The sequence below is a fragment of the Haemaphysalis longicornis genome, unplaced genomic scaffold (assembly GCF_048455015.1).
Source record: "Haemaphysalis longicornis isolate Haplotype H1 unplaced genomic scaffold, Haemaphysalis longicornis Haplotype H1 scaffold_1, whole genome shotgun sequence".
NCBI lineage: Eukaryota > Metazoa > Arthropoda > Arachnida > Ixodida > Ixodidae > Haemaphysalis > Haemaphysalis longicornis.
In genome coordinates, this window is record NW_027526203.1 from 419,169,538 (window position 1) to 419,186,931 (window position 17,394).

Here is a 17,394-nt window from a genome sequence, read left to right on the forward strand (position 1 = left end):
TAGCGTCTTCTTTAGGTGTCGTTTTGCTTACCTATTCTGCCTTCCATAAAAGCAGGGATGACGACGATTTAACTTGTATAGTGGTGTGCGACAATTGTCTCCCTTGCTACACATTTATCGGGTACCAAGACATAGAATAATCGGTTGCAGGTTGCTGGTTGCAGTGTAGCCTGGTCCTAGAATAGAGTTCTTTCAGGTGCCACCAGCTCCCGAACCATAACGTTCATCTTAAGCGCATAAAAAAACACACGGACACAGAAGACATATCTCTCTGTATAATCGTAACCTTTTCTGTATTTCTTGTCTTTTTGCTGGTATATATTTCACCCCAATTCAATAAAATTCAGTTGGAAGTAGCGCTTGTCCTTGTCTTCTGTGTCCGTGTGTTTTTTATGCGCTTAAGATGAACGTTATGGAGTACCAACTAGCCCGAACGCAAGCCCTTCTCCCAAGCCATCCGTATGTTTCACGTTTCCTGGGAAGAGTATGTCCACCCAAGCCACAGAAATTTGATTCTTTAGGAAGGGGTGGCATATTATTTTTGTGAATGGCTTGCAAAACAAGTAGTCTTAATTGTCATGTGTTAATGATTCGGTATGGCTTCTGTTGGACCCACGGCCACCTCCCCGCCCACTTCCCTCAGTAAATGTCGATGTCAGGCATTCAAAATTCTAATCCGGTGCGCTGCGAGCGGGTCGCCCAGATTCCTTCCTACACCAAGTGGAGCATGTCCTTTTGCCTCTGTTTTGGGACACACTTGCTTATTGGCCTCTATGTAGTTGCGTTTTGATTGATTGTGGGCTTTAACTTGCCGACGCAATGCAGGCGATGAGGCGCGCAATAGTGGAGGGCTCCGGATTAATTTTGACCACCTGGGGGGATCTTCAACGTGCGCCGAAATCTCATACACACGGGCGTTTTTGCTTTTCGCCTCCATCAGAAAAGCGGCCGCCGTGGCCGAGAATCGGACCCGCATTCTTGGGCCCAGCAGCACAACGCCATAGCCACTGAGCCACCGCGGTGGGTGCTAGTTGTGCTTCAACGTTTGCAGGTGCACCTTGGGCAACATTCATTGAGGGGGGTCCTACGTGCTCTTGCTGTCCTGTCTCATTCCAGCCAAAGATCACTAGATGCTAGTCCCCTAAGGAATTTAGCTATTTCTTGGGTGAATTTGATCACAGAGATGCATGTTTGGGATCATCTTGTGACAATTACATTTATTAGTGAGCGCCAAAACTACGTCTTTCTGTAGTGTGTAACATATTCTTCCAGCCAACCAGGGAGCAACAGAGAGCATGTTTCACGAACCATCTTTTTCGTCTTCACATCTGAGCCATCGCCTAGATTTGTGAAGAACATTTTTTTTTTGGATAAGTTCTATGCACACTGAAAGAGGAGAATGCAACCGTGGAAAATTATCCATGGTTAAGAATGTGCTGGGCTAGATTAGTTTGGCTTGGCTTTTCATTGCTCGGTACTTTGGGGCTAGGTCAGGCACCCTAGGTTTTCCGTCGTTCTCATTGTGCAAAGTAAGCGTTCGAAAGGCAGTGTTGCATTTCAGAGAGCAAGTGCGTGCGCCATGTTTTACGCTGCCCACGGCTGGCGTCCCAGCTCAGCCCGTGCGACCTCTCATGTGGCGGGCGTGAGCGCTAGTGCAATGCGCCACCGTGGCCGTGATGCAGCAGCCCCGCTCTCCAAAGACCTATTCTGCGAGGACCCGCTCTGCAACGACCCGTGCTGTGGCGAGTTGGGAACCTGTTGCCGTGCTGGGCGGTCCCCGGGCGGTAGGCGTGCGGGGTGGCGGCGGGTGAGGAGTGTCGGTTGTTAGAGCACGGCATGTTCGTTTGCAGCGTCTCTGCCTACGAGGGTCCATACCTGGGCCAGTATTCGTCCCCGCCAGCTGCCCCGCCACCGCAAGGTGCGCTTATGGGCCCACCCAGCATGATGCGTGGACCAGCGCCTCGGGCGGGCTCGGCAGGCAGTGGCTCGCCGCCCGGCTCCAACCACACCTCGCCAGGTCAGGAGACCACCAGCGAGGACAGTGATGACAGCACGCCGCTCTCACAGGTGAGGCCCTTTGCCACTTGGTGTGTTTTGCAAAGCTGGCAGACAAGCTAAAGCTAGCACGAGTTTGTATGGTAGCAGCATTCAACCCGACAACTTCCTGGGTCGCTTGGCAACTCAACCCGGGCTCTGTTCCCCTTGCAGCTGGTGGGTGGCGTGAAGCGGCCCTCCCCGGAGCCACTCATGGACAATGGGGGTGGCAAGGCGGCCAAAAAGGCCAAGATGCCCAAAAAGAAGAAGAAGAGGGACCCCAACGAGCCCCAAAAGTCAGTGGTCATTGCTTGTGTAGGATTGACGGGAAACTTTGTGTGGGAAGTTGGGGCTTGGTCATGTTTGGCACACTTGGAGTTTGGCATTTGGCAAAGGAGTTTAGCATCTACCACTTGGTTGATACCAAACTCTCCCTGAGACATTTAGCAGAAATTTGTTAAAAAATTAAAATTTCTGCTAAATGTCTCAGGGAGATGTGTAACAGAAATGTCTCCCTGAGTCATTTCACGATCATATCATATTACACTATCCTGACCAACAGTAAACACTGTTGGTCAGGATAGTGTAATTGCCCACCTGGATAGGCAGGAGCCCTTTTTCCTACTCTATTGCTTGATGGTTGGGGGGGTGGGGGTGGGTGTGGGGGGTTATAGTCTGAAATTTGGCACTTGTGAAACACCCTTTGTGACAATACCATGTTTGTACTCCCTTTTACAATTGTGACCTCTGGGTCAGATATCGCATGCTTATGCCTATTTCAATCTGTAAGTCTATTATTTAAATGTCAGATGGCAACATTTTCATTTTCGCTTCCCCCATTTCAACCAACGCCGCGTGAACAAAATTTACGCTGCAACGAAGTATCTCTAATTGCCTTCGTAACGAAAACTCTGCACCATTCCACTTAAACAATTTTTTCCTAAATAAGATTGAAATTTCTTGTCTGTTTGAGAACTGAGGGACAGATTTTCAAATGTTCCTTGCCTTACGCAGCTTTCCTTCATATGAGGAGCCCTTCATGCTTGCTTGAGTTCAAGAACCATTGAATGAGGTGTCTAATTTTGAAATCGTCTTTAGCCGAGGCCCCGAGAGTGACGAAGAGCCGCTTATGAGCATCTGGTGTCGAGAACATTTGTCGAATTGAGAAGAATAAAAAGCAAGCACACGTGTAACATTGTATGCTTTTGGGCCTGGGCGCGCTCGTTTTGCATTTTCCGCATATTGTTTCTATGCTCTAGATGGCTTGGCAAGAAACCGTAGTTGGTCTGTCCAATTGTTTACCAGAGTTAATCAATATACCCCGGTGGCGAAACTCCCCGTAGGCCCCATGTATCAAAAAGCAGTCCGCAGTTCTCCCCCTGCGCCGGGGAAAACAGGCACAAGCATGTGTGATGTTCATGGTGATTAGAAGCTCTCCCATTGTATTTGGGCGGCAGTTGTCAACAACCAACTTGCCTATTTTATACAAATTATTTTTTATGCCCATAACAAAGTTATTGACTTGCTTCTTCCATCTTTCCTAACTCGCTGCCGACAGGTTCTAATTTTCGTCTCTCTTGCACCTTTGCGTGCCCTTGTACATCTCCCCCTTGCTGTTCTAAATTCTAATCTGTTTATTTGATTGGTCCGCCTACATCCCCAGTTATTACCTACTTTTATTGACTAGCCTGTTCCCTACTTTTCTTGATTAGTTGACTGACCTGCCATCTGTCCACAGAAAGCTGAAGTAGTACTCAAGTACTTGCTGCTGCCGCCGTAAATGACAAAAAATAAAAAGCGCAGAAACATAAGTAAACATTACCTAATTTAATAAACCCTATTTTGAAAAGCAAGTTTTATTTGGTAAATTTTGTTATTAAAATTTCTTAGTTCAGATTTTGTTCCCTGGGGGCTGTGCGAGTACACTTGCCCCTCAACTGCAGTGAACTAGAACCCCTATTTTCGTGACCTGTATCTCAACTACAATGGAGCGTGGGTGCTTGCACCATAGAATAGCATGAAACTATGGCTCGCACGGTCCAGATACGGATGGAGCGCTTTGTAAGGCCGTTGGTTTGTGGAGGGTAGTCCGCGCAGCTGCAGGGGGAATGCTCGCTTGGGTCTTGTGCCTCCCATCACACGTGTCTGCATTGTGGTGGGGCTTCAGGTCCCGCCGCAGGTCCTTCAGTAGCGGCGACACTGGTGCCTTCGAGGATTGAAACCAAAATGAAAGTTCCTTACTGTTCAATCGGGTTGACCTTGCCCCGCGAACGCGTCACTGTGGGAGGCTGGTACGGGTACACATCACAACATGCGAATTCAGCTGCACAGAAAGCAGATCTGGTGCAGTTGTCAAAGCTGCTGAATGTCTAGCATGAACGAAGTTGTCGTTGGCGGTTAAGCCAGTCGCGCTGCGACACTGAACGTGCCGTTTCTGTGCATGCTGGCATCGCTGTAGGCGTCGCTGCAGCTGCCCTACTGGGCAGGTGGAGTGAGGAGCCTTGCAGTGGAGCATGCCTTCAGGTCAAGGAGCGAGCTTAGATAGCATGAAGGTAGCGTTGGGCCAACCTAAAGAACAGGTTACTAATGGAGGCCTCTTGTAAGGACTCCTTAGTGAGGTGTCTTGAAAAATCTCAACATTCTAACATTTAATTCCTTGCATTGCAAAGGTGCTGATAGTCTTCCGTCGCATTTCTAACGGTAAAGGACGAGGCCAATAAATCTGCCTTTGATAAAAAAATGTCTATCAATAGTTGTTTCGCTGTCGCAAACAAGGCTTCAACCTTACGTGTGTCCAATGTCTGCTCTCACCACAGCAGTAAGCCATTTCACAAAACCCCTGAACGAAACCAAGGTTTGTAGATGTGTTTGCAGCGCCAGACAGTGCCAAAAGGCAAATCCTGCTGCAAACCTTGCTTGTGGGCTGACGCTGTGCCAAAACTTGTTTGCGATTTGTTTGGAACGAAACTCAACCCTCAAGCTCGCTGCAAGTGAGATCAAAATTGTTCGCTCGCGAGCGGGAACATAGTAACAGCTTGCGATTAGCGCAAGAACTTGTTCTCGTGGTTTCAAGTTGGTCTCGGATGTGCGGTAGAGCTCTCAATGCGGTTCACCTGTTTGTTTCTAGCATATTTACTTGAATCAGGAGTCTTGCCGAACCATGTGCTAGGGTAGCGACATTCATGCGAAGGTGGGTGCTGAAGCCCGCAAGCTTTTGGGGGAAAGGGGGGAGGGGAAGGGACCAATCTCGGGTTATGAAGGCACCCCCATAAGCCTGTTTCTTGAATTTCGTGAATTTTTTTTAGAACCTTCTCATATTAAATGCACCCGTGGCCACCCATTTTCAATTATAAGAATGCATGCAAAAGCAGAGGCTTGCCGAACACCGCCACCACCCTGTTTGTTCGAACATAGTTGCAATGTCGTAATCGCCTCTCGGGGTAAGCACCATGCCTGCTATCTGAGCCCCTTTGGCTGCGCTATGCGTCCTGTTTGACTGTTAACACTGGTTGTGCGGCAGATGTGGATAGCTGCAGGTACCCTTCAGGTATAATTCTGTTCCGAGGTTTTTGAGTGGTTGCTAATGCAGTGTAGAAGTTGGTTGTGGCATATTTTCTTGAAAGTGGTATCCTCTGTAACTGAATTCAGGACCAAGCACTGCCGGGAACTGCTCTACTTCATTTCGAAAACGTGTGATATTCGCAGATTGTTAGACAAGTTGCTTCTCCGCGTGTGTGGAAGGGGTAAAAAATTAAAACTTAAGTGAAACAAAAAATAAATAATAATAAACATGAAAATGCTTACTGCATATAATTAACACACTCCAATTATTCGTGTACTCTTTATAGGGTAAAAAAGTGCGTCCATTGTGTGAATAAATACAATATGCATGGCCTGGTTATTTATGGGGGGGTGGGGGGATATTCTATAGTTTTGTAAATGTGGTGTAACTTTCACTGGGTGTCAGGCTACAGAAAACCTCTACTTTATATTTTCTTGCATTCGTTAAAAACATATTACTCGGAGATCCTTTATGCGTAAGCATGGGAGGCTCACACTGGTGGGATCTGTTTGTTTTAATTAAAGCCTCTGGAACATGGCACTGTGCATACACAGTGGGGATGTGTGATGTCAGCTGTAAAGCACCGTTGTGTGGGCCTGAAAGTGTGCCATTGGAAAAAGGGTGATGTTGCATGGCGAGCATTAGCCCTCGTTTGGTGGGGAAAGAGGTGTGAAAAGCAAACGGTGTATAAAGAAAATATAAAGCAAGCAAAGGGGTCTGAGCAGAGCACAGAAAAGCATCGCAAGCAAAGCAAGGTGTCTCAACTTAACTCCAAAAATAAATACCTGCGTACACTCCTTCAATGGCTCTGCAACAGATCGTCCCTAAATTTGTCACTGCGATTTCACCTCTGCACCTAGCTTGCTTAGATTAACTTTGTACAGAACACTAGTCCGTTCAAAGCTAGAGTACGCCTGCGTCGTATGAGACCCTTCTCAAACCTCATTCGTCATTGCCCGGGAAGCAATCCAAAACTGAGCCAATTGCTTTATTCTATCAAATTATTCTCGACACACCAGCGTAACAACAATGAAAACATCTCTCCACCCTCCTGCTCTTTCACTGCGCTAGAAATGTTATTGCCTCTGCTTATTTCATAAAATCTTCTACCACAACCCCAATTTGGAACACACTTTTTGCTCGTCCCTCCTACATATCTTCTCGATCTGACCATATGTGTAGAGTAGGCGTGCCGCCAAGCCATTCTAACATGTATCATGATTCCTTAATTCCTGCAACCAGCAGTGACTGGAACCACCTTCCTTCCTCTATCGTTGATATACATGATTAGATTCAAAATTGCTGTACAAAATGCCCTGGATTGACAGTTGAAAATGTGCTCTTTTTTTCTGTTCCTATCACCTTTGTACCACTCCTTTCTGTAAAGCCTCCGGGCCTTGAAGTTATTCTAAATAAATAAATAAATAAATGAATAAATAAATAAATATGTGTCTGGCATACGAGAGTGCAAATGTAATCAGCATATGATTAAATTATTATGGGCATCTGAAGAGCAGCGTGTAACTTAATTTTGTGCTGCCACCAGATGCATCGCACTGGAAAGTACATGCTAGGAGCAGCCTTGTGGGATGGCATTTTCAAGCAAGACAAAAAAAAAGAAGTCTTCGCAGTATTGTCACGCTGCATTTGTACCCAGTGCAGCCTTGTTTCTGATTTGCTCCCCGAGATTTTTTGTGAGCTGTGAATACGTTGCTTACTATAAGCACTATAAGCACGCTAGGGTGTGTGTGTGTGTGTGCTGATGGCGTCTTTGCTGCAGGCCTGTGTCGGCGTATGCCCTCTTCTTTCGGGACACCCAAGCGGCCATCAAGGGCCAGAACCCAAACGCCAGCTTTGGGGAAGTTTCCAAGATTGTGGCCTCTATGTGGGATGGTCTTGAGGCGGACCACAAGAATGTGTACAAGAAGAAGACTGAGGCCGCCAAGAAGGAATACCTCAAGGCCCTCGCTGCGTACCGGGCAAGCCTTGTCTCCAAGGTATGTATAGCTAGGGCACCTGCACTTAGTGTGTCTTTCCTTCTTTGTTTGTCCTGTTTTGTACCCGAAAATGAAAAATATGGATTGAGCAGGGCTGTTATTTTTAACTTCTGGAAGCCAGCCATTTTCTTTCAATCAGCCGTGCAGGCACAGCGGCTCGAGTGTTGTGCCTCTGCCCGCAAGGTTGCAAGTGTAGTTACCTTGCATCAGGGGTGTATTTAAGGTCAAACGCAGGAGTGCTGCAGCCCGTGTCTTTCGCTTTATACTATAATGTTCATGTTGCAGGTTTGAAGAGGGCTGTGATGCAGAAGTGTTATGTGGCGGTCATGTCAGCGCACTACACTTATAATTTTTAGCTATGAGGGAATGCTAATGTGGTTTGGGAGGTCTTTTATGACAAACCGGGGTCTGTGTGGGTGAGCTGGCGGGATGGGTGGGGTGGCAGAGGTGAGAAGTGGCCCCCCTCGAGACGCCACGGGTGGTGCTTTGTGGCAGGCTGCTGCTGACCACTCGGACACGCTGTACGGAAGTGGGCCTGTCAGTTCGTCAAGTGCAGTGCCCTCGCCGCCCCAGGGGAGCCTGTCGCCCCTGCAGAAGAAGAGCCCACTGCTGACCTCGCTCATGGAAGGTGGCTCGCCTCACCATCAGTACATGGCCATGAGCCCACCCCAGGGCATGCTGGGATCCCAGCAGCAGGTATGGCCCAATATGGTAAGTCTGCTGCTGCCACTCTCGCTTCCCAACTGTGCTGTCTGGGCCTTGAGCTGTTTATGACTGCTGAGGACTAAGGAACGGGAAAGTCATTTTGGAACGCTCAGAAGTTGTCTTGAAATGCAGGAAAAAACAAAACAGCTTGGTGTAGATACAGTCAAACCTCGCTACAATGAAACTGGCGGGAGCACAAAAAATCTAATTAAAGCAGAAATTTTGTTGCTGCACAATTGGGTCGTGTTTATTCTAATGACATTATCACAAATGTACTATGGTAATCAAACTTTCCTTACTCGCACCTAAAGAGCTCTTTACTGGGGGAGAAGTGGAGGGAGAAGACTGCAGCTAAAATGAATTGTGGCACAAGGCACATCTGCTGATTTTATTGCTGCGGATAGCTGCTAAGTTGTCACAAGCTCTCTTCTCACTTCTGCCAGAAGTGCATGCTTATCTCATTCGAGGAACTGTACCGCAGTGTTCGACCTTGGCAAGGCAAGCCTGCCGGCTAGATAGGATGGGGCTGTTTCTATATTCTGAACAGTAAAACTTTTATTTTTGCTTTTGGCAACAAGCCAGCTAGAATAGCAGGAGAGAACTTTCAGTGACAGCTGCTCGCAACGCATGCATCACACTGCAGTGCACATTGTAGTGAAGCTGCATTGCGTGATCTAGGGCAGATGCTGATTGGCTGTGACTCAGCCATGTCAAAAGGCAGCCAGCTGCATCCTAATCGCCACCAAACAATGGTGCTTACCTGTGAATTTATGGGCTGTGCAATGAGTGCTCGTTATCAATCAAATTAAGCGTTGAAGATGTTTAAAAAGTTGCCGATGGTTGGTGTCTATGCTTATTTTATCATAAAATAAATTTTAGAATCCAGCTCTTTTGAGCAAAATCTTTGTTGCAATGACTTCTAGGGCTAGCTTCTGGGAATTGGAAGTTTTTCGTTAAAGCGCCGTTTATTGTAGTGGAGTTCAATTGTACTCTGAAAATAGCTTGCCTACTTTTACGAAATATAGCCCAAAAGGGAGGGAACCTTCAGATTCAGAAAGAGTGTGAGGGTCTTTGCAGATAGGCCAGTGAGTGCTACATTTGGTGTGAAAGGATTTTGCTACGTGGAAAGGGGCAATAATGTTGCTGACTGATATCTCGGTCGTCATTGCAAGGGCAGGGGAGCTATGGGTGTGGCCAACAGTGAATGGGCAATAATGTTGCTAATCAAGGTCTCATGTGTACTGCAAGGTGGGGGAGCTAAGGGTGGGGCCAGCAGTGGCGTAGCCAGAAATATTTTTCAGGGGGGTTTAAAAAATATGAAAAGAAAGATTCTGCACCCCAAAAAAATTTTAGTCATTTTGTGGCTTTAATAAACCAACACCCTTCTTATTTTTTTTGCATTATAGTACAAGTATTTGGTGTGCAAATAGCATAGGCAATAAAAATTAAAGGTGAAATAAAGGGGAAGGAGGGATGCATTGCTCAGAACATTTCAGGGGGGAGAGATGGACTGGTGGCTATAACGTGTTTTTGCATTAGTTGGAGCTGTGCTGACAGGTACTTGTGGCTCTCCCCCCTCTCTCAATCTCTCAAAAGCACCCCATGGCACAGAGCCCACCCATGATGCAACAGCAGTCACCTCAGCAGCAAATGATGCAACAGCACTCTCCACCTCAGCAGATGATGATGGCGTCTGCCCCCGCTCCTTCCTACACAGCGGATCTGATGTCAGCGGTGAGTGCATTTGCAACAAGGGCAGAGCCCCAGCACCTTGCTTGCTGCAGCGTGCCTCCCTTTTGGGATACTTTTGTTTGCTTGCTTACTGGTTTCTTGCATTTGTCATGCTGTGCAAAATATTTGCTTTCTGTTTCCTGTTTGAATGAATAGACTGAAGGGGTTCTGTAGTCGTTTTCGTATGCAATGCTTACCGCTCAGTTCATTGGAAGGACCTTTTCACCTATAAAAGTGGAAAGAGAGATGTTATGCATTAATGATTGACTGGTCGTAGTTTACAAAAGAATCAACATTTGGGCGAGTTGGTACCTGTTGAGCATCTTCAGGGGCGGCACAAGACACAAATATGAAGTAGACAGCACCATCCCGTTGTTTCTATAAACTGCCACCTATAGGATTGGAATTTATTTTAGCTCATTCATTTTTTTTTCTGCCACAATACTGTCCGTGGTCACTCAAAATTAACTAACTTGTGACACGTCCCCTTTTCAAGCATAATAAATATTTAAGGTAAGAAGAGGCTACAGAAATGTGTAATTCATGCTAATCATTTGGCTATAGAAACTTATTACAACAGTGCAAATGCCATAAAATTATTGATTGTTGACAACCGCCTTTTTTATTCAAGCGCAATTTGAACCAATGAATTCAACCTACTGACCTCTTAGTTATTGGTAGGTACTTGGTCTCATTCATTCGAGTAGCAGTACATTATTGGAGCTTTAAAGGGGTACTGACACCAATTTGCGGCGTTAATGTTATTACACAGTTCGTTTCCTTTAGTCAACAGAATACTCTGGCTGAGTGGCCTGCGACGTGTGGAACGTACTTCAGTTTTGTCTCATTTATCGTGCCGAAGGAACAGCATGCGGAGAGGCATGCAGCAACTGGACACTGGCGTAACGTCACTCCTGGTTGGGAGAATGAGTGACATAGATGTGCGCCTCCAGCACTCGTTAGAAACTTGTGACGTCACTTCACACGCGCGGCCCGGTGAGCGGCAACTGGGCGCTGACGCGTTCACGAACTGATGCATGCAGATAGAGTTACATGCGCAATGGCAGCCCAGAAAGGCACTCTTGCCAAAAATAAAGTTCCACACATGGGAAAGGAACCGATAATAAAGCCCAGAATCATAACAGAAGTCACCATCAGAACCTTTATTAAAAGCGGTCATCAAATTTCCGCCGCAATGCTAGGCCAAATGCCTTCAGGCAGCTTAGCTGCTCAGCTCCAGCGGCGGGGCAGTCGAAACACCGCTGCCTCGACTGGCCCTTGCAGTCTTTTGACGTCCGCACAAAACGGCGAGGTCATACCGTAATTCCTTCATGCGCACCCTCCGGGCTGGAAGTGCGGGAAACCAAAACTGCCGATCTTCAGGCCATTCAATGTAATTAATTATCGCGCTCTCAAGAGTGCTGTTTCACATTTGCTGGGCCATTAAAGGAGCCATGAAGAGAAAACACAAGTTTGGTTCATTCAAAAGATTGTCTCGTTAGAATCATACTGACACCACTTTTAACGTAAACTTCGCTCAAATAAGCTACATAATTAGGAAAAACGGGAATGGTCATGCGACCCACCAGCTCATTTCCCGCAACAGAATCTATGATGTCACATGAGCTAAGCTCTGCGATTGGCGGAGGCTGGCAGAAGCAGACGCAAATTAGGTAGAGCTTACAAACTAGACGAACGAGCGATTTGCGCTTAAATTTAGGGCACATTCTTTACAAAGCAATAAGAATCATGGGACAAACAGTGGAAGTTACGAAAGCACATGTAAACATAGAAGTACTGATGCATTCTGCTGTTCGTACTGCGCACAGCATGCTTGGTTTAGCTGCACAGCACTACGGGGCTTGGGGTTGTCTCAGACGACACTGGCCGATTGACGCAAGCAACGGTGTCTTACGTGACCCCATTTGTCAAGCGAGCACTGTTTCAGGGAACGAATATTTTCTCCCAGAACAAAAACAAGCCAGGTTTAAATGCGGGCAAAAACAAACCAAACGCTTGCCACGGTATGGTGGCGCCATCTAGGTTACGGAACGTAAAGAAACGCGGGAACAAACCAACACCGCTGTACAGGGTGGAGACAACCTTTGAACGGTCCCGTGCCGCCGCAATTGGGCCAACGGGCTCAACGCGTTATTCTTTTCGTTTCCCACGAGACCTAGCAACGTGAAACAGACAATATGATTCAAACTTCTTCAGTAAACCGCGTTGCGGCGATAATTTTAGCGCGTTTTTGACACAATGACTTGCTTCAGCGGCGAGCAAGCAACTGAAAATGGCGGCGCCAGCATATACGTGTCTCTACCCTGTACGGCGGATGCGTGAATGAAGGTACTCTAGGCTGCAGAGCGGTCGGTTCCTGTGATGTCATTTGGGACCACGAAAACGCACGATTGAGCGGGAAAATCAAAATTTTAACCTAAATTGTTTAATTTCTCAGTGAATAAAGCACCGTTTGTATCCGGACAAGCGCTGGGGACACTATAAAACACGAAATCTTTCGAAGAAAACCAACTTGCATTTTCTCTTCATGGCTCCTTTAAGCATCGATGAAATCAATAAAAAAGGAACATAAAATTTTGGTGTCAGTACTCCTTTAACAGGTTTGACTAGTGCTGGTAAATAAATTGTCAACCTTTTTGACTTCTGTCGGTTAAACTGAGCTGCTTTGTTATTTTAATGCTCTAATTAGCAGGATTGGCTAACCACACATGAAATTCATGCCACAGCCCATAGTGCCCTTGCATATTAATAAGGTTTGAAATGATGGAAAAATCAGTAAAGCTTCCTGCAGAATCATTGATTTAACTGCTTTGTATGCCTAAGCTGGCTTCAATTGGTAACACAGGGTGTTAGTAATATGTGCATTTCTATGAGAAACAAACACATCAAATCACCACTTTTTAATGTTTGACGCATGAGCTCGACACAAGGTTATAAAAACAGAAGTACAAGAACACACCCTGCCCAGATTTGAAGCTGGCACCAAGTGATTCCCAGCTAGATACAACACCAAGTAATTTATTTCTATGAAAGCAAACAGTTGGTGGTAATGGGTGCCATAGTTTATACGGCGATATATGGGGCCAGATGATGTCAGTATACACGAAGTCACGTTTCAGGTCTAATTTCACACCAGTTAATACCAGGTAGAAGATGAATCGCATGCAAAGAACCCTTCATCAGACTGATTATGTTAGTGTCAGGCTAAGCTGAAGTTTTCTTGCACTTCTCACAGGCCACGCCCTCAATGATCAGGGAGAGGAGACACCGGATCAACTGGGTGTCTCCTCTTATGATCAAAGGGAGCACAGCCTGCCTGCCTGCACGCTGCGCTGTTTTTGTTGTGCATGAAACTTAAAATAAATGCATTTATGTCAGTAGGTACATGCATAAGCTTGTCGCTGCGACCAGAATAAAATTACGTGGTTTCGATTATGCTGACAAAGACTGGGGTCTACAAAAAACCGCACAAGCTATGGTGGGTGGAGGTGTGAAAACCCATCGTGCTTCAGCTGGGCACATGAGCACATCGGTTCTCATGGATTAACATTGATCAACACACTCTCCACTTCCTGGTCTTTGTCAACGTGATCATGCGGCCTTATTTTGTTTTAGTGCTGCTGCTCTCTATATTTCTGTGGGAAGGGGCTCTCGGTGCAGTTAAAGGGGAATTCTCAAATGTCCCAGCCCTAGCTCGCGCTTGGGAAATCCCTTGTTTTGTTTTTTTTCTCTCCTCTTTTGTTTCTGGTGTGCACCGTGGTAGTAGTACCTTCCAGGAGCATGCTGTTGTCGGGGGGTTGCCCGTGGCATGTGGCGTGTGTGGGGAGGGGTCAGGGGTCGGGGGAGGAGAGCGAGACGTGGCGCCACCGGCCTCCCCCTCGTCGGGGGCCCGCCGAGGGGAGGCGGCCCCCGAGGCGCGTGTGTTGTTGTGGCACGCCCCTTGAGAGGTGTTGCGCCGGTTGAAATCTGCAGCCTCCACCCTCGCTGTCCAGCCCAGCTTCCAGTGGTGGGGGCATGATGGACCAGCCTATGCCTGGCGGAGCCTGCCACCAGCGATGCATCCGCAACGGCTGCCCCAACCCAGCCATTGAGTCACACGACTGGGACCGCGAGTACTGCAGCAGCGAGTGCGTCGTCTCACACTGCAGGTGGGTGGCCCCTCCCCGTGCCCCGTTCCCCCTTTGTAGTGCGATGGTGTGGGGACTAGGCGTCGGCATGCGGGGCACGGTTCTTATTTTATACGTCTTATAGCTTTAGTTTCATCGTAGAAGTTAACTCTGATGGTAGCTGGCGCTTATGTATATCTGATTTTATCCTCGAACAGTAGGATGTGGCCAGTGCTGCTTGATGTTCATGTTGCCTCTACAATTTAGGGTGCTGTGTTGGCAAACCAATTAATTAGGACATGATGCAGGTGCGTTGGCACTACGGCCCAGCTGTGACTCCCACAGTGGGTGCAAATGAGGGCCTCGGTCGCATCGTAGCAGGGGCGGCTTTTTAAAAACAGGAATTTACAAAAAGTAGGAAGTGGGAAACAAAAAAAATTAGAAAGCTCTTGCCATGTGCCCTGGCACTCTGTTGGCCACACCTCTTCCGAAGCCTGGGATAGACTAGAACGGTCACACGGGCAATGTCTGCATAAATGGGGCAGTCAGGGCAAATCATACATGTGTTGTTGCCACTTGAGCTCACTAAAAACTGTTAAAAAGAATCAAGTATGTACTGGTAAGAATGCTTTTTAATTGGGTTAGTGCTTATGTTTTTGATATTTTTAGATATTTGGAACACCCATAGGCAGCCACATTTTTAAATTCCAGTGTGACCTGGCATTTACATTGGCCTACACCCCTGTGTTGCTCGCAGTGGCAATGTTTCCTTTCTTTACTTACCTGACGTTTGCCTACAAGGAGTTGCCTTTTCCCTTCCAGGGATGTCTTCACAGCCTGGGTAGCGCAACGGCAGGTCGCCACCAACACCTTTGTCAAGTAAACTGGGCCCATTGCACACATCAAGACAACAGTGCTGGACATCGTCCTATTTTTTTAAGAGAGGGAGAGAGAAAGAAAGGGTCAGTTTTTGCCCAGGCTTTATGAGGCTGTCTGGCATTCTGGCCTTAACTTTTTTTTTTTAACCAGTTTCCTCAGCTTCAGTCCCCCTACCCCTCTCCTCCCCCCCCCCCCCTTTTTTTTTCTGCTGCCCACTTTGGGTTTTGTTTTGCTTTGTTTGCATTTGGCCAGTGGGAAATGCTGAAACACTGTAGCGTATCGTGTGTATAAACATTTGATAGTTCTGTGTTTGTATAAAGTGGTCTCCCCGATGATGCATTCCACGTCGCTGCTGTGTTCTGCTGCTGACTGGAGGAAAGGGTCTCCTGCTTAGTTCAGCCAACGACCAACGCAAGCAAGGACTACTTGGTGTGCGCGTGTTGATGGCCAGGTGGCAAGCCTTGCCAAACGGTGCAAGACTAGCGCCCCAGTGCTGCCGAAACGGTGGACAGGCAGGTGTGCGTTCGACCAGCCGCAGCCTGGGTGCCTGCGTGACAGTGCTCCCGCCGTGCAAGGAGCAAGACTGAACTGTGCTGCACGAACCAGCATTGGAAGTGGCAATGGGAAGTGCGTGTGGAGAGACGCTTGCACCGTCGCTGTTATCTGCTCATACTCGTGTGCAAAGGCTCTTATTATCCTGCTGTAACTGCTGCGGCCATTATAAAGCGCTGACACCTGTCTGCTTCCTCCCTGTGCTGCCGCTTCCTTTCGTTTCCACCCTGCATTGTTTCTTGTTTTGCGAAGACTTCTATTATGACACCCAGCCTGCTATGTTCGGACTAATTTAAAAGATAAAAACCCCGTTGTTGAATATTATTCTGTGTGGGTGATGAAGCTTTGTCCGCCGCTGTAGCGTGCCCCCTTTGCCCCTCTAGAGAGTTGTGTGTAATGCTGCAACGTCTAGATTCAGCCAAAGCTCTCTGCTTCAACAAGCCTGGTGGCCACCACTGCGCTCGTGTTCATTTTGGCCCGGCAGTGTGCGTCCCTTGCTTAACTGCTGCGTCTAGACTTTGTTTTATTTAGTGCAAGGTGTGATCCTGGAACTTGTGTGCAGTACTGCTCTGTGTTGGAGGGAAAAACTACCACTTGGCATTACTCGGTGGCGTGGGTTTCTCTCTTGCTTCGTGGGCAACGCCGGGGCTGTCCGCAGTAGCCGGCTTCCAGGCCGCTGCTCTGTTACCAGTGCGGTCGCTCAGCTGCCCTCTTGCTTAGAATGCCCTCCTCCTCCTCCTCCGTTTGTGTTGTCTTTTTGGGAACATTCTGTAAAATACGGTGTACATAACAGGCACGTCAATCTGTTACGAAAAACCTTATGTGAAGATATGTGGAATAGTGACTAGCATTTAATTTTGTATATGAACTGTACATGTATAAGTACATGGGACTGTTTTACGAAGCAAAAGCGTGCTAGAGGGATTCGGAAGGGGTGGCAGGTGTGCCCAGTGTGTTCTGATGCGGCTCAGCATTACTGCAGTATCAGGGTTTACGAGGAAAGGAGAACAAAGTCGACTTGATTTCCTTGTGCGAGGCTTGTTGCTTGTGCCGATCAATACTGTGATCAAGTCTGCTGATGCCAGCAAGCGAACTTTTCTGCAAAGGAAGGCTAACGAAAGAAAAAATGGCTGCAGCCGGTTTATATGGCGTTGCATTCAGACCACACAAGGAAAGTTTGACAGATTCACACCTTAGCTAACAAAGTGAAAGCTGCATCATGCATTGAGAGTATTAGTGTTAAGAGCGAGAGCAGTGTTCCGTGATTACAACTGTCAGTTCTTGTACTGTTTTATTTAATCTAAATAAAGACATACTGGAACTCGACAACTGCCTGCTGCAGTGTAACTCTATGAACCCTCTGTTCACCTCGGCATCATCACGCTTGTCTTTCGATTGAACCCTGTCAGGATTCATTTGTGTGGCGAGGTGCACTGGAGATGATGTGCCACCTCTCTTGTTGGGCTGTTAAAAGTTGCAAGACATGTCTCCCTGTTTCTGTGTAGCATGTTTTCGACAACATTTGAAGGCAAGTAAAAGAAGGTGCCATTCTCGAATACAACCTGGCCCTGCAAAGCCAGAAACATTTCACATGGTTTAGGTAGGGAATGGGGGACATTCTTAGGTGTGCCTTTCACATTCCTGGGCAGTACAATGAGTATATAATTGCCAGATGTCCTAATTAATTGCTTCAGTAATAAATCTGTTAATACTACTTTTACTTCGAGCTCTATTATTTGTTTGTGGGCTTATGGGACCCTAAAATTTTGGAAAGCGCATAGAAAACATTGTTTTGCTTGAAATAAAA

General features: G+C 47.1%; 1 protein-coding gene across 19 annotated transcripts in view; it reads left to right on the forward strand.

Moving 5' to 3' along the window:
* Positions 1-16,916, forward strand: part of LOC144155616 (TOX high mobility group box family member 3-like) — a 483,094-nt gene extending 466,178 nt beyond the window's left edge. For 15 of the 19 annotated variants that reach the window (XM_077687166.1, XM_077687161.1, XM_077687162.1 and 12 more), the window contains 7 exons: positions 1,851-2,067; positions 2,209-2,330; positions 7,377-7,593; positions 8,089-8,304; positions 9,895-10,032; positions 14,023-14,198; positions 14,979-16,916. In XM_077687166.1, the coding sequence (XP_077543292.1) occupies positions 1,851-2,067; positions 2,209-2,330; positions 7,377-7,593; positions 8,089-8,304; positions 9,895-10,032; positions 14,023-14,198; positions 14,979-15,039 (1,147 nt within the window). In that variant the 3' untranslated portion in view covers positions 15,040-16,916. The remainder of the gene's footprint in view (positions 1-1,850; positions 2,068-2,208; positions 2,331-7,376; positions 7,594-8,088; positions 8,305-9,894; positions 10,033-14,022; positions 14,199-14,978) is intronic. The other 4 variants (XR_013319601.1, XM_077687173.1, XM_077687164.1 and 1 more) reach the window with 4 other exon arrangements.
* Positions 16,917-17,394: the final 478 nt, after the last annotated feature.